The sequence below is a fragment of the Periophthalmus magnuspinnatus genome, chromosome 3 (genome assembly GCF_009829125.3).
Source record: "Periophthalmus magnuspinnatus isolate fPerMag1 chromosome 3, fPerMag1.2.pri, whole genome shotgun sequence".
Classification (NCBI taxonomy): Eukaryota; Metazoa; Chordata; class Actinopteri; order Gobiiformes; family Gobiidae; genus Periophthalmus; species Periophthalmus magnuspinnatus.
The window spans coordinates 36026208-36042073 of record NC_047128.1 but is presented as its reverse complement, the minus strand read 5'-3'; the positions used below and the strand labels follow the sequence as shown (position 1 = coordinate 36042073).

At 41.9% G+C, this 15866-nt stretch overlaps 1 protein-coding gene across 1 annotated transcript in view; it reads left to right on the top strand.

Annotated features, from left to right (window-relative positions):
• The window catches only part of gpc5a (glypican 5a), a 241213-nt gene that overhangs the window by 157669 nt on the left and 67678 nt on the right, over positions 1-15866 (top strand). Inside the window, exon 8 of the mRNA XM_055230405.1 lies at positions 1978-2140. Coding sequence (XP_055086380.1) covers positions 1978-2140 — 163 coding nt within the window. The remainder of the gene's footprint in view (positions 1-1977; positions 2141-15866) is intronic.

Genomic DNA, 15866 nt, shown 5'->3' with positions numbered 1-15866 from the left:
TACTCTGGTGTACTCTGGTGTACTCTGGTGTACTTTGGTGTACTCTGCTGTACTCTGGTGTACTCAGTTGTACTCAGTTGTACTCAGTTGTACTCAGTTGTACTCTGGTGTACTCTGGTGTACTCTGGTGTACTCTGGTGTACTTGGTTGTACTCAGTTGTACTCTTGTGTACTCTGGTGTACTCAGTTGTACTCAGTTGTACTCAGTTGTACTCTGGTGTACTCTGGCGTACTCTGATATACTCTGGTGTACTCTGGTGTACTCTGGTGTACTCTGGTGTACTCAGTTGTACTCTGGTGTACTCTGGTGTACTCTGCTGTACTCTACTCTCTCATAGCGTTGTACTTCATATACTTTGTACTTCATGGCTTCACATTTTGCTCTGCTTCTTTTTCTCGGTTCGTTAAACTGATCGTCCGAGTTTCAAACTTCTACAAAGACAAAATTGTTCCATAAAGTTTCATTTTTAAACCTGATTCAGACGAGGTCACGCTGCTTCTTTCATCTGTGTTTTCTAAATAATAAGTGTTAATTTTTGCTGCTTTTCTCACAGTTTTAATTCCTCCGGAGTCTGATGTTTGTGATATAGAAACAACTTTACCCTCGTGTGATAATCAACACATTTTAAATAAAGCTTCTTGTCAGAGCCTTTATTTCTGCATGAAATGAATCAGACAGTGAGTCACATCCTTAACAAGGTTATTTTGTCTTATTCTCAACTTTATTTAAGCCTTTTCAGGTAAAGACTCCATTTATTCACTTTGGGCTTTGAAATCTCTCTGTACCGTCTTTTTTCTGCACATCTGATCAAATTATCTCTTCACCTGCTCGACCTTCTCTGCATTAGTCAAATTACTCTTTGTGCCGACTGTGGTCCTTGATAAATCTGAAAAGAAGAGTCTGGAGGTTGTGATCTGACTCTGTCTCAGTGTTAATTACAAACGTGTGTGTAAAATGAAGCATTAACGCGGCGCACTGTGGAACTTTTCTGTCTAATGTGTCTTTATTTACACATTTACTGTTGAAAAATACAGTATTATATCTGTATACTCTTCCCCCCGTGCGCAGACGTGACCTGTAACTTTTCCGCTTGTTTCCATGTTATTATTTTACACAGACTCTTTATATAAATGGACGTAGCTAACCTGCTAGCATACGGGCGCAGCATACGGGCGCAGCATACGGGCGCAGCATACGGGCGCGCTCCTGGCTCCATCGACTCTGATTCTCTCTTAAATCATAACTGCTGCTGCTCAGACTCGTTTTTTTTATCTTAAATGTTCGTATTAACCCTCTACATGATCCTGGGGTTCTTTTTTTTCTTTTTTTTTCTTTTTTTTGTTATTTGGGGTTTTTTTTAAAAAAGTTTTTCTTCAGTTTCTTTTTTTTTTTAAGTTCTTTTGAGTTTTTTTTGTTTTTTGGTATTTTGAGTTTATTTTTTTTTATATATATTTTTAGTTCTTTTAAGTTTTGTTTGTTTTTTTGTTATTTTGAGTTTATTTTTTATTTATTTATTCATTTTTTGTTATTTTGAGCTTTGTTTTTAGGCCTGAGCCCCTACAGGGCGTAGGGCCTATTGCTTCCGCAACGATGAGTGCGAAGCACTCATCGTTGCGGACTGTCTTCACGAAGTTGCGCGCAACTTCGTGGCATCACCGCGACCTTTCACAGACTCCTGTGTCCTAGCAACCCATGCCGTAGGCATGGGACATGCATATTTGTTCTTGCTAGCATGTCAGCGTCAACACTGAGTCAATGGGCGAAGCCCATTGACTCAATGTTACACAGTTAATAATGTTACACAAATCGACTGGACAGGAACATCTTTACTCATCATTTTACCAACAAAGTTCAAAATATTACCCCAAAAAAGACGACATGAGGGACATTTCCACAGAAAAACGAAGCTTTTTAGTCTCAAACTGCGTCCGACAAACTGAGATTCAGATTGTGACTCGGTGTTTTCTTCATTTCAGCTCCTCCAGGGAAAGTCCATCCCTAAACTGGGCACTTTGGACCAGATCGAAACAGGAAGCGGCGACTCGGAGGGGCGGTACAGCGGCGACTGTGACGATGAGGACGGCTGCGGCGGGTCAGGAGGAGGAGAGGTCAAGAGGAAACACTCCAGAGTCTCTAAAAGTAAGTGGTTTTCACGGCGTTTGGGTTTATGTAACGCTGGGATTAGGTTCGAAAAGTCAAGGCCGTTGTTTAGTGAGTTGTTCTTCTGCAGAACTTCAGCTGCAGCAGGTTTTTTAGGGTCATCTACAGTTGAAGTGGTAAATGATCTCATTTTATTCACATTGATTCGCTGGAACTGAAGCAGGTTAAGTGTCTGGACCAAGGACACGACAGCAGAACGTCCAAGTGGAGCTGGTGTCGCTGCACAAACGACTACACCGCTCATTACTCCAACCATTTTCACACAGATTTTTATACATTTCGTCCAAAATTAAACACATTTGTTAAAACATCGCCACAAAACTGGATTTCTAACTCACCAGAAGACGCGGTGTCCGTGCGTCGGGCGGCGGACTGTATTTTACTCGTCTTTGTGCTCGTCTCTGGAGCCATAATAGTGGTCATTATATTTAATAGTTGCTATGAGAACATTATTGCGATCAGGGCCTGTTACTTTTTAAATGATGCCTCTCTGGAGAATGGCCGTCCCTGTTGTTACGCTGGATCTTTTCTTTTGTGTTTGCTCTCCTCTCGCTCTCCCTCGCTCCATCTCTCATGCTAACAACCTGATTAATCACCTCTATGTCGCTCGGCCTTTAGCGACGGAGGAGAGGAAGAGGAGAGGGGGAGGGGGAGGAGGAGGAGGAGGAGGGGTCAGACAAACAAGCCCTGCTCTGAGCATAAATGTTTCCTCAGTTTGTCTCTGGGCTTTGGTGTTTTTTTGTTTTGGAAAGAAACTGAACAGTTTCATCATCGGCTGCAGAGAGCGACATGTATCCTCCTCTACAGTAGGAGGCGCTCCGGAGGGCGGAGCTCTGGAGTGTGGAGCTCTGGAGTGTGGAGCTCTGGAGGGCGGAGCCCTGGAGGGCGGAGCCCCGGAGGGCGGAGCTCTGGAGGGTGGAGCTCTGGAGGGCAGAGCTCCGGACTGTCTGTGTGTAGGACTGTCTCTGTGTAGGACTGTCTCTGTGTGTGTAGGACTGTCTCTGTGTTTGTAGGACTGTCTGTGTGTAGGACTGTCTGTGTGTCGGACTGTCTCTGTGTAGGACTGTCTCTGTGTTTGTAGGACTGTATGTGTGTAGGACTGTCTCTGTGTTTGTAGGACTGTCTGTGTGTAGGACTGTCTCTCTGTGTGTCGGACTGTCTCTGTGTAGGACTGTCTCTGTGTTTGTAGGACTGTATGTGTGTAGGACTGTCTCTGTGTGTAGGACTGTCTCTGTGTTTGTAGGACTGTCTGTGTGTAGGACTGTCTCTCTGTGTGTAGGACTGTATCTGTGTAGGACTGTCTCTCTGTGTGTAGGACTGTCTCTGTGTTTGTAGGACTGTCTGTGTGTAGGACTGTCTCTGTGTAGGACTGTCTGTGTGTAGGACTGTCTGTGTGTAGGACTGTCTGTGTGTAGGACTGTCTCTCTGTAGGACTGTCTCTCTGTGTAGGACTGTCTCTGTGTTCATAGGACTGTCTCTGTGTTTGTAGGACTGTCTCTGTGTAGGACTGTCTCTGTGTGTGTAGGACTGTCTCTTTGTTTGTAGGACTGTCTCTGTGTAGGACTGTCTCTGTGTAGGACTGTCTCTGTGTGTAGGACTGTCTCTGTGTGTGTAGGACTGTCTCTTTGTTTGTAGGACTGTCTCTATGTGTGTAGGACTGTCTGTGTGTAGGACTGTCTGTGTAGGACTGTCTCTGTGTAGGACTGTCTCTCTGTGTGTAGGACTGTCTCTGTAGGACTGTCTGTGTAGGACTGTCTCTGTGTGTGTAGGACTGTCTCTGTGTGTGTAGGACTGTCTGTGTGTAGGACTGTCTCTGTGTAGGACTGTCTCTTGGTTTAATCTGGGTTTAAATCCAGTTTAGTCCTACCGTCCGCGCTGGGCTGAGCACAAATACATTCTATGGATTGGAGACATTTCTTCTGAGACCATTTAATTAACAAAAGATGCTGAAAACTTCTCTCTGGTGATGCAATTAACGGCTTTTGACTTAACGAGCTTTAGTAACTAATTGCCATTTCCTAATAATTCTTTGGAGAACTGGATTTTTCAGTCGGTTTTAATTAAACTGAATAGACGTCGTACAGTGGAGCTCCACACTGACACAGTTTATGCCCTCGTCTCAAACATTCTGTCTGTTTTTTGCCTGACGGTTGCATCAGCCGCGGCGCTACGATGGCGCTCACGATGGCGCTCACGATGGCGCTCACGATGGCGCTCACGATGGCGCTCACGATGGCGCTCACGATGGCGCTCACGATGGCGCTCACGATGGCGATGAATCACAGGGCGAACAGGTAAAACATTAATCAAGAGGGTTGATAGTGACACTGTCAGAACCAAAAGGACACGGCGCCGAATCATCATCAGACGGGCTCCGATTCGCCCGTGAAAAATGCCACGAGGAAAGCCGTCGCCCCACGCCGTCGCCCCACGCCGTCGCCCCACGCCGTCGCCCCACGCCGTCGCCCCACGCCGTCGCCCCACGCCGTCGCCCCACGCCGTCGCCCCACGCCGTCGCCCCACGCCGTCTCTCCATTTATCTTTCATTTGAAGTGAACTCAAATAAAGTTTAGAGCCACATGGAACTTTCCAGCGCGTTCGTCTCCATGGAGATGTTATCACTTTGTCTGGAATCTCCCACAGTGCGGCATTAAACGGATCTCTGCGTTTATTCAGTTACAGGTCAGATCTGTGGAGAAGTTGCCCTGTGGCCCTATTAAAAAGTGCTGTACTTAAGTAGCATTTTGAGGTATCTGTACTTTACTTCAGTACATTTTACAGTGTGTACTTTTTACTTTTACTTGAGTACATTTGAGAGCAGTATCTGTACTTTTACTCTACTACATTTCTGAACAGGACTGAAAAGTAAAAGTACTTTTCTTATAATTTGAGGGATTATTTTTTCATGTTTGTGTTTTTTTCAAGTTCAAGTTTTGACTTTGAGCAAAACAAAAATAAATCCACCAAAAAATAAGAAAAAATAAGAAATTGATTCATTTTGTTTCTGTTGAACAAAATATGTGTAATTTTTTTATCAATATAAAAACATTTACACTACTTTTGTTCCTCTAAATGGACTTAACACTTAAGTAAAAGTATTTAGGTAGATTTTTCACATGATACTTTTTACTTTTACTAGAGTAACTTTTTGCCAATTTACCATTAAAAGAGAAGAGGCAGAATAAAAACCTTTCAGTCTGGATTTAAACATTGTCAAAGCATAAATAAATAAACCTTTGTAATATATGCACCCCAAAATACAGATAAATAAATAAATAATAATAATAATAATAATAATAATAATAATAATAAAACTAAGACCATTGTAATATATGAACCCCCAAAATAAAAAAAATAAAAAATAATAATAATAATAATAATAATAAAAATAAAAATAAGACCCTTGTAATATATGCACCCCAAAATACAGATAAATAAATAAATAATAATAATAATAAAGTAATAAAAATAAGACCCTCGTAATATGCACCCCCAAAATACAAAAAATAAATAATAATAATAAAATAAAAAAAATAAAATCAAAATAAGACCCTTGTAATATATGCACTCCCAAAATATAAAAAAAAATAATAATTTATAAAATAAAATAAATCAGACCCTTGTAATATATCCACCCCCAAAATACCAAAAAATAATAATAAAAATAAAAATCAGATCTTTGTTTGTTGGGATGGTGCGATAAAGAAACGTGTTTACCAACGTCATTGACTCCACCACCTGCTCGTTTCCATGAACCACTGAGGAACATCGTCATGGAAACGAACAGGTGGTGGACCCTCGACCAGAAAAGTTACACAGTACACCTTTATCTGTGTGTCAGTCGTCCAGGTCTGATCCGTCGCAAAAACCAAAGTTAAATCTGTCAACTGGACGAAACTGAAACTGGAAACAGCTTTAACGACCCTATTCAAACTGGTTATTGTTCTCTTTGTTTTGTTTGTTTGCTTTGGGTCTGTGGATGTAATTATTGACGGGGGAGAGATTATGCGTCAGGCTTCGTTTCTGTTCATATTTCACCTTTAATTAATGCAAACAGAAAGTATAAAAACCTTAGATTCATGGGAAATGACTCTGCAGGTTCAGACACTTCATCCACTTTGATTTAAACGACAGAAATACACTTTTCTACCGAGACTGGTGTTGGGTTTAATCTAAATTATATATATCCAGTGTTCATATATAGCCGCTATAATCCCCATACGAGTCCTGGATGTGCCGTACTCCAGATCTGTGCGTGATATAAATAAACAGAAGACAGCTCCACGGTGTGATTGAAGGATTATCCTCATTAGCCTGGATCAGTCTGTGTGAACAACTGTATCTGCAGCAGACGTGACGGGACCTGATTTCATTTAGCCTGCACTGACACGCAGTTAGCATGTTAGCGCGGCCGACGCAGCTGTCATCGCGTACGTCTGTTTGTGCGACGTGTGGATGTTCTGAAATAACATCCGACTCAAACACCTCGTCGTAGCGTTTTACAAACAAAGCGGCGCGATCAGGCACGAGTTTGAAAAGAGGAAGCTGCTCTCACCAACTGGGACGGGAAGTGAACGTGAAAAAGTGGGTTTATCACGGGGGTTATGTTCTAAAATAACCCGCAATAAGTGAAATCCATGAATTATTCTCCATGTTTTTGTCTGTAAAACCCCTCACCACACACTTTATACACTTTTCTCACACAGGCGTTATCATTTTCTCACATTTCTCTCTTTTTTAAACCCTCTCAAAGTTCAAACCTTCGTAGATTACATCCCCTTTTCCTCCATGATTGCTTTAAATGTGTTGTTCACGTCCAAAGCGTTTCTGAAATTTGTCAAACCAGCCCTTGGTGGCGTTAAACGAGCTCAGTCCTGCGTGAAAAGGACTCGCCGATGACCTGGGATCTGCGCCGTCCTGCTCCTCGACACCGCGAAACGTGAACCGCGATACAGCAAAGGACAACTGCAATTCTATTAAGTCTCTAAATGCTTTTACACCACGTTTTCTTTGCAGTGGCACTTGTGGTCCAGCGTGAATCCGTCTCTTTTCAGTTAAGAATTTGACAAACGTTTTGCCGCTAAAACGTGATGTAAAGTTGGTTGATTTGCGTTAAATGTTCTGCGTTCGTTTGACCGACACGTGGACACTGCTCGGATTCTCCCGGAGGCTTTAAACTGTCGTCCTGTAGAACTTCTCTGCTCAAGATCGTCCGCTCCGTGTAAAATAATCCAACTCGAACAAAGATGGCGACGCCTACAACAACGTCCAGAATAAAGTGAATTTATAGCAGCCAACATAGAAACAAATGCAAAGATACTTCATAATAAGAAATAGGGCCAAAACTCGATACCGATTTAGTTCCATTTTCTTCTTTTTGACAACACAAAGCAGAAATAGCTGCTTTAATGTCACCGATGTGCTCCTAAACTCACCGCTGCAAATGTTTTTAATAGCAGTCGTTGCAGAATTAGTGGTAACAGTTGCATCACAAGTTTTAAACAGTATTTTAACTTTAGTTTGGACTTTGGACTTTTTATTTTGATTCGTTAAAACCCAACCAGTAATGTAAGTTTATGTTATTGCATCATTATTGCTCTATATTCGGCGCTAAATAGGCTTTACATAACGGACTTATCGCTATGGTAACGCAACAGAGCGATAACCTACCGGCCGTCGTCGCTGTGTGTGCGTTTGGCTCGATTACGACGACATTATGCAAGCGGCAGTCTGGGGTGTTTTTTGCTCGACTGTCCTTTATGCAACGCCACATCTGTCCACTGTGCCAGAAGCAAAGAACAACAAACTTTTAAAACCAGGCTAACCCCAAAAGGCGGCTCGGGGCGTCTGTGCGGAGCAGATGAGCCGCCGGGAGCTCCGGATCGGGCAAAGACACATGTCAGGCACAGACGAGGCGGAGAGGACAGCGATCGATCGAAGCAGAGTAAGCACAAAGTGAAAGAGGAGAAGCTACTTTAGTGTTAGCTTCTTATTAATTAATAGCGTCTCAGCGGGAGAGTGTTAGAGGGTTATCTGAGCCGCTAACTCACACGTCTTTAAAGCGAACGCTGACTCTTTACTCCACTCTTCTCCGGATCATAAAAGGCTTGTTTGTTTTGGGTGACATCCATCATCATTTGTTGTAAAACCCGAGCAGACGTCCGCAGAGATGCCGTAACATAAAGAGTAAACTAAAGAGCAGTGGAGGGACTGCGGGCGGATATATTTATCACTTTACTGTGGTAGGACTGAAAATAGGCCTCTGCGTTTAATACAGTTTATATCAAATCAGATTCAGTCATTTCGTATTGTAAATAATCAGCTTCAGGCTTAAATGAGACGTTGGACAGTGCGATTTGTGTTTTAATCGCTCGTAGATTCACTGTCTGGCCAAAAAAAAGGTCGTCACCTGGATTTAACGCAGCAAATATGTCGTCTCCTCCTGCAGTTGGTCCGGTCGAGGTTCAGCAGAGTGAGGTCAGCTGACACCTGAATATACTGAATGACCAGGTTATTCCATCAGTGGATTTTTGGGCATATTCTAAGACGACAATGTCAGGATTCATCAGACTCAAACTGTGACAGAGGATCAGGAGCATTTGACTCATTTGATAAAACAGTTTTACGTCGTAAGTTTGGACACACTTTTTCATTTACGGTTCTTTATTTTCATGATTATTTAAACTGTAGACTCTCACTGAAGGCATCAAACCTCTAAGTAGACACATATGGAACAGAGTTAACATAAACGCAACTCAAAATAACTCCAAACTTCTTTTAGATTTTAGATTTTTTTAAAAGCCGCCCTGTGTTTTGGTCACTGCTTTACACTCTTGGCATTTCTTGACCCTGAAATGGCACAAAGTCAATTCAGTTTATCTTTATTCTAGACTCGTGGTTCATTTTTAAAACAAACACAGTGACAATACAAAAAACAGTAACATTTACGTTTTAAAAAGACAAATACACAGTGTCTCTGAAGCGTATCGCACTGAATCTTACACTGTCCGGACAAAAAATAAAGTCTCCACCTGGATTTAACTAAACAAACAGGTCGTCTCCTGCAGTTGGTCCGGTCGAGGTTCAGCAGAGTGAGGTCAGCTGACACCTGAATATACTGAATGACCAGGTTATTCCATCAGTGGATTTTTGGGCATATTCCAAGATGATGGTCAGGATTCATCGAGCTCAAACTGCGACAGAGGATCAGGAGCAGAGACGTCATTTTCACACATGGATCGTCCACCACAGAGTCCAGACCTTAACCCCAGTGAGAATCTTTGGGATGAGCTGGAGAAGCTTTGAGCAGCGTCAGACTCGACCATCATCAATGAAACAGGTGAAAAAATTATGCAACAACTGGATGGAAATAAATCTGTGACGTTGCAGAAGTGAAATCGAAACAATGACGCAGAGAATGTGACGTGATCAAAGTTAAAGGAACAACCAAATATTAGAGTGTGACCTTTTTTTTTTATGCTGACTTTTTTATTTTGTCCAGACTGTGCATGTTTCTGAAAAGTACATGGTCAGTTTTTATTGAAGTCGACATTTATATCTGTTTGTCGTCATGGAGATGCTTTCACTTTGCACAAAAACAGGAAGTTGAGTCCAGCCGGCTGAGTTACAGGTCAGATCTGAGGAAAGGAGACCCAGCAGTGAGAATACATGTTTTTTCAAGGTTTTTTTTTTTTTTGTTGCTCTTTTGTCCAGACAGTTTACATTTATTACGTCTTGTCGTTCTCGTTTTACAATTAGACCAACTGAGAATCAAAATTGAAACACGACGTTCACCACTTATGTGAGAATAACAACATCGCTGGAAGATAAATTTGATTTGAAGTAAAACAATGGACAGTTTTTTTTGACAAAGTGAATGTGACTGATCAAACGGTGATGGTTTGAAACTGGGTCAGAGCATCTTCATCGTCAAACTGAGGAAAACGCAAAGACTCTGCTGTTTCTGCTCCTCAAACTGAAACACGTTACTGCGAGTTCTGACAGAAAACACTCAGACTTCTGGACCTTTTTTACTGGACAGTATTTGAGGGACGGTCATGCATTTGTCATTTTGTTTGCCTGACTTTGTGTCTCCACAGTGACTCTGCACAATGTACACAGAACAAAAGTCTTTGTTCTAAATTCATTGGTAATTGGCTTTTAATCCACAAAGGGCTTTCTGTCGACCGGCCCGCGCAATTTTACAAATGCTCTGAAGTTTTTTTTGTCTCTCGTCTAAATGAGTGCTCTCAAACATGAAAAGAATTACATTTCTTTGCTTCTGGAACTTGGTAATAAGCCTTTCACTGGAAGCCATTTCCCAAACAGTCGCGCTAATAATACGGGTCCTATTATCCAGATCTTTATCCTGGTCGCACAGTCAGATCAAATGAGGTGACCTGCTGCGCCTCTCGCCCTCCCGTGCGCACAAATAATAGGATTAAAGTCATTTACTGCACTGAGACTCCTGTGACTTTGACCACTGAGCTGTTCCAGACTGGACTCCTAGGTCGGCTATAATTGCCCCATTAACCCTCGAAATAATGAGTAAGTAAGCAATTCATCAAGGCGTTTATGTGTCACCAAGTCGTAACACGCTTCATTTGGTTGGAAATTGATTTATGGTCATGTTATATTATGAGCGTATGAGAAGTGCGCACTGACAAGCCCATACTCAACTGGAAAACGCAAATATTTATAAGTTTTATGGGAAATTTTAGATCTTACCGTGTCTTAAACGTGTGTAAATGAAACAAAACATGAGCTTAAGTTTGTTTTTGACGAGGAAAACGGAGTAATATCAACAAATCCTTTCGCAATTTGAGTGTTTTTAATTGACTTTTTAACTCGGTTGCACGTGCACAAGTAACACAGTTCTTATATTAATGATCTTATAGTTTTTACGTGCTTTTTTAAGTTCGCTTTAATCCCTTTATGATTGTTTGGCCTTGGAAATGTATTAGCCTAGCTTCCACATCGACACAGGCACAGAATACTTTCGATTCTTCATAAACTAAACGGGTAAATCAATACGCAGAGCCACTAAAGGATACTCTCAAATATTCTTCACTCCTATCCCAAGTAAATGTTCTCTGTCTGCTATCGGCCAAGCCTTAATTCAAGCTTTTGATGTAGGAGGACATTTTCCAGTCTGGCTTTTATTAGTATAGCCTTCTCTTCTGGCCCAGTGACAAAAATCAGTGCAGAAATGCCACTGTGAGCCATTGGCAGCAGATAAATGTTGTAGTTTTGGAGGAAATGAGTGCCGGATAATTGGGAGTGAAGGACCTGAGTGAGCAGAGGACATTACTGACCATCTAAAGCACTACATCTCAATCTTATCACACCGAGGAGGCGAGACTTGGAGCGGCAATAAATTACACGTAGTTGAGGTTAAGTCGCGATTAAATCATAGATAAAGACAGAAATCGGCAGTGTAATGCTGACTCTGCAGATGCTAGCGGGGATCAAAATAAATAAATAAACGAGTGTATTTGAGTCGCGCGGGGGTTTCTGGACGTTCAGAGGCCGTCGTCGTTCTGGTTTAGCCCGTTTTTCTTTGCTTCTATGAGTTTGTTCTGATTTATTTACTCGTAGAATACGTTTTTGTGGCGACATCAGCGTCAAAATGCCCAGTCTCTTACAGATAGAACCACACGCTTTGACAAAACTTTACAAAGACGGAGAGACGGTTTTATTCAGTCTTAGTCAGGGGTCGTCAGATCTTCTGCGCGAGATGGGTTTGCCTGACCAGTCGTCGTCGTCGTCTTCTTTATTCTGATTGAACCTAGAAGGGTCTGGACCTGGACAATAGAAGGTGAAAATCCTCCGTCCAAACCTGAGACGGTCCAAACACAGTCACACATTTGTATCACGTGGCAAAAGACGAAGTTTAAATCTGTCAACTGGACAAATCGTTGTAGGAGTGAAGACGTTTGGCTGCTCGACAAACGTCTTCACTCCTACAAGACACTTCAGTTCTGGTCAGTTTACTGCTGGACGCTGCCTTATATCTGTCTGAAGGAGGCCCCCACCCTATTCAACCCTATTCAACCTGTATTGCTTCTTTTTGTTTGCTTTGGCTCTGAAGATGGACTCATAGATCTGTGAGAAATTATGTCTCAAAATTTGTCCAGTTGACGGGTTTAAACTTCGTCTTTTGCTCTGGATCAGACCTGGACGACTGAGGGACACACGGACGTTTGTATCACGTGTTTGTCAAACACAGAAAACGTCTCCTCTTAAAATCCGTAACGTTAATCCTTAACGTTCAGAACAAAACTTATTTTACTTGAGATAAATATGAGTTTGGTGCTTTGATTGTTGATTCTGCAAAAACCTGCGTTGTTTCTCAGTCTTTTATGTTTTTTGTTTTTGTTTTTCCTTTTCTCGTCGTGAGCAGCCATGTTTGTTTTTGACACAAATGGACCGTGCGTCTCTCTGATTGGTTCATTCACCTGTCAATCACACCCTCTGTAAGCAGGGAGACGGCTCAAAAATAAATAAGAACTAATTCCGAACTCATGATGAAAAGTGGCAAAGCAAAGTAGATCCAGCCAGGACTAGGACGCAATTTGAGACTAAAGTCGAATAAAGGATTAACGCTAATTCCAACACGTGAATAAACCGCGTCTTAACCAGGACCAGCAGAGTCTGATGGGCCCCAGAAGAATCCGCCGTAGAATAGACCGACCGCAGCGGCTTGTACCTTTGGCCGAGTGTGTCGTCTGGAGCCAAAACCCAGTCCGAGCTGTATCTTTCACTCGGACAGGCCATTTTTAAAAGGCTATGGAAACTGTTGATCCCAAAGATGAAAAATCACTTACCCAGCGCCGCAGATTTGAGCTGGAGTCGATCACCCCGCGCCGCAGCCGAGACAGTGGAGGTGACTGCCAAGGACTCGCTCAAACAGGAAGCGTTCATGAGTACATTATTAAAATGGCTGCTGTCGTGCGCAGATCGATGACACATGAGCCGGAGTAAGACGCCATCTGGCACGAAGAGAGGAAACGCACGGAGCCGCGGATACGATATGTAAAGGATTAATCAGCATTTTACCAGCTCGAACCTTCTATTAGGACGACGTATGAATGTAACGGACGTTTTGACCTCCAGTTTTCCTCGTGACGGTGTTGAACGCCGCGTTTATTAAATGTACGTGTCAGCTGATCATCCGTCTGGAACTAGTCCCACTGGATCTGAGCACTTATGGTTTGTGCCGTCTAATCTGATTCTGAACTAATGAACAAAACTGCGTTTTTACAAGGGCGGTATTAATACTCCGCAGTGACATCTCGCTGGGGGTGTTCTGTATGTATTTCTATGGCGGGATACAGTGCGCACATTAGTAAACACCAAAGACAGTCTGAAAACTCAAGAAGAAATTTGTTGGTATTTATTGTCCATTACTATTGTTGTATTTATTGTCCATTTCTATTGTTGTATTTATTGTCCATTTCTATTGTTGTATTTATTGTCCATTTCTATTGTTGTATTTATTGTCCATTTCTATTGTTGTATTTATTGTCCATTACCATTGTTGTATTGCTGTTCATTACCTTTGTTGGTATTAATAACTTTCCTTACCATTGTTGGCGTCTTATCCAATATGATGTAACACTTAAGTTGCATAAGTCTAACTCATAGTCCCCAATGTAATCATGTAATACAATCATGAAAAGGAAGTAAAGTATGATAAATGTAAGAAATAATAACAGAGGGGGTGGGATTAAATAAGTTTTCTTCTTCCCGCTCCTTTTTGGGCAATCGGAGATACTCTTTTTTTTTTGTGTGTGTGTTTTGTTTGTCTGTTTTTGTTTATTTTTCCTCGTCTCTTGTATCATTGTGTTGATTGATATCGATTGTGGCTGCCCAGGTTGTGCAAAGAGAAAAGACGTCCATTTGCCCAAGACAAATAATAATAATTAAAAAAAAACAAAAAACAACGACACGTGTTCAGAGGCTGTGATCGGTGCGAGTGTGAAGACGGTGACTGTGACAAACGGAAAAGCAGTCGGCTGATTCTCACTAGATTGTGACTAATTATATGTTTAAGAGGCGTGTTTGGTACTGAAGGTCTGTTCACCTGTTGTAGTTCCAGCTAAGTCTGTTTTTTATCGTCAGACTGTGTTAAAACTAAGCACAAATTAAAGTCTAAGTTTAGAAACAGAGCTGCAGACGGAGCAGTGCCTCTAGATCAGGGGCCCCCTCATCCTTTTTATCCTATTTTATTTGCGTTAGTTCTTTTTTTTTTTATTGTACTTCTAAATTGGAAGATTATTGTGGTCTGGAAATACTGAAATAAAATTATATCTTATTATTTTTCATCACTCAAAAATAAACGTCACACTCGTAGAAGCTGGACTCAACAAAACATGTATTTATCACAATACTTTTCCAAAATAAACACATCTGGAGGGAGAACAGAGACAAAAATCTGTTTCAGAACTGAAGCGGAGACTGATCTGAGGAATCATCTATTCAAGAACTTTAAAAACAAGAGTGAAACTGTGCGGAAAATCAGACGTGAGCAGCTTTTCTCCACCATGAACTACGTCAAAAAACAAACATCAGGCCTCACAGACGACACGTGAAACTTCAGCCCCGACAGACGCTGCAGAGGGTCAGAGCAGACGGACATTAACCAGAGAAAAGAAAGATTTATGGAGAGATTTATCAAATACTATAGTTGTGTGATGAAAGAGGAGCAGATTTGTAAAAGTATTTATATCATTAGACAGATTTATCACTGCTACAAACCGACGCAAAGGGTGAAAAAAACACAACAAAAAAGACTAAATGAACACGAGAAGAGAAAACTAACTCTTTTTTTATGTTTAATCTTCAATGCCTCATTATATCTGTCAATGTTTTTATCGTTTCCATCTCAGCCTCCGAAGCCCAGACACTTTCTTTGATGCAGTGTATTTTTCCACATATTTATTCATGTATTTTTTCTGTTTACATGTTTTATAACGTGTGTTGAAATTAGCGTCGTCAAAAATCCAGACACAAAATACAAAAACTGTAGAAACTGGACCAAACATTTGAAATTGGAGCACGTGCGAATAATAAACCGACTTAAAAATGACGTCGTATTGTCTAAAAAAAAAGTACTTTTCCTCATAAACGCAGTTCAGTAAATATCAAGCCTTTTCGTCGCAGTTTGTTTCGTTTGGACTTCACACAAAACCTTCAAACAGGCTCTTGTCTTATATCAGACATCATCAGTGCTGCTCTGCCGGTCCCGAGCCGCACTCCCCTCTCCCACAGCGTCCCGGTCAGTTCATTACGGCGGGTTGTGCGTCGTATGAGCGGGGCTGATGTAGTGCGGCGTCCCGTGGGTCCTTCTGCTCTCAGACCCTGGACGTGATCAGAACAGGCGGCGTCTTCGGGCCCGTCTTTTCCGCGCTCTGACTTCTCGATGTCAATTTGCCGCTGATATATCCACCGGTCTCTTCAGTGATACTTCCCCCCGCTCTTGAGTTCCGTGTGCAGCCCCGGGCGCTCGGTGCACGGGGTCCCGGGGGGGGGGGGGGGGGGTGTTTCTTTATGATGTTCTGTACGTGCACGTTTCATCCTGACACACATCCATCACACTGCTCTTGGATTGCCTGTAATTTGCAGAACCAGAGATGTGTTGGTTTAGTAAAGGCTGTTGTGTAAATCTTATTTTTTACAACCGATTCTGACAAAACGAATAAGA